Consider the following 1130-nt stretch of genomic DNA (forward strand, 5'->3'; position numbering starts at 1 on the left):
CCTAGGGTCATTACAAGTCACCAGGGGGCTTCCAGATCTCGACCTATCACAGGGAGGGACATTCTGAGAGGGCGTGTCTAAAAGGGTCCACCTCGGCCATATATACCGCTGAAGATACGATCCTAAACACAACAGCAGCCCTTCATTTTGTTCACTCGTCACGCGTCACCTGCCTTACCAAATCTGCTGTTCGTGTCATACAACCTGCTGAGACTCCTAAAACTTGCTGATAGACGCTGACATCCTGCAGAGACGTTTGAAACTTGCTAACACTTGGAACCTGCCGAAGAGCGACTGAACCTTGCTACGGACGTTTCAATCCTGCTGCAGGCTTTTGAAACCTGTTGAAAGACGCTTGCAGCCTAAAGAAACCCTTCCCATCCTGTTGTTTGGCGGGGTACAGTCTGCAGTTTTTCTGGCATTAAGATTTTGTGCTCCAGCCTCTCCTAACGCACCAAAATGGCCACCAGCATTTGCCAGGAACGTGTTGCTGCCGCCATGGCCGCCGCTCTGGCTGCCCAGCGTTCAATGGCGCCCGAGAATGCAGCCGAAATGCGTCGCTACTTAGACAAGCTGAAGGGAATGGTGCCTCAGTGCCCCAAGAATCGCAAGGTTAGCAAACTTGAGCTGATCCAACACGTCATCGACTACATCAGCGACCTGCAGGACACCCTCCACTCCGACTCAGATTCAGACAGTCCGCCCGATAGTCCAGTGGAGCCTGTGAGCTTCAGTGACGCCTTCAATCAACATACATCTGGTAGGTCCACGCAAGACTTCAACGGCACCGAAAGTATGGATGCCAGTTGTACCAGCAGCTACAGCAGTGCGGGTTACAGCGACAACTCTGGGTACAGCTCCAGTGCCAGTGGTGGAAACAGCAACTACGCCCCTATTTTATATAGTGAACATGGCACTCATCCACACTGACCGTAGTGTTTCCATAGATTATATTTAATTTATCTGACTGTAAATATATTGTACATATTTACCTAATATATTGTATTAATAAATGTGTCTACAGACAATCTGTAGCATTTACATCATCCTTGATAATCGTATTATTTAAAGATTGCCTTGGATTTCATTAGTAACAACAATTTGTAAAAGATGAAGGTATTCTAGTTAGC

At 47.7% G+C, this 1130-nt stretch overlaps 1 protein-coding gene across 1 annotated transcript; it reads left to right on the forward strand.

Moving 5' to 3' along the window:
- The first annotated feature begins 459 nt into the window (after positions 1–459).
- Positions 460–930, forward strand: LOC145416095 (uncharacterized). Its single transcript, XM_080285187.1, has one exon. The coding sequence runs from the start codon at positions 460–462 to the stop codon at positions 928–930; it is 471 nt and encodes a 156-aa protein (XP_080141313.1).
- Positions 931–1130: the final 200 nt, after the last annotated feature.

The sequence above is a fragment of the Coenobita brevimanus genome, chromosome 104, assembly GCF_032717465.1.
Source record: "Coenobita brevimanus isolate Jiangsu-jjx chromosome 104, ASM3271746v2, whole genome shotgun sequence".
In the NCBI taxonomy this organism is placed as follows: Eukaryota; Metazoa; Arthropoda; class Malacostraca; order Decapoda; family Coenobitidae; genus Coenobita; species Coenobita brevimanus.

What these genes read in the sequence shown, in the direction of transcription:
- LOC145416095 (XM_080285187.1), top strand. Translation starts at nt 460, where the DNA reads ATGGCCACCAGCATTTGCCAGGAACGTGTTGCTGCCGCCATGGCCGCC.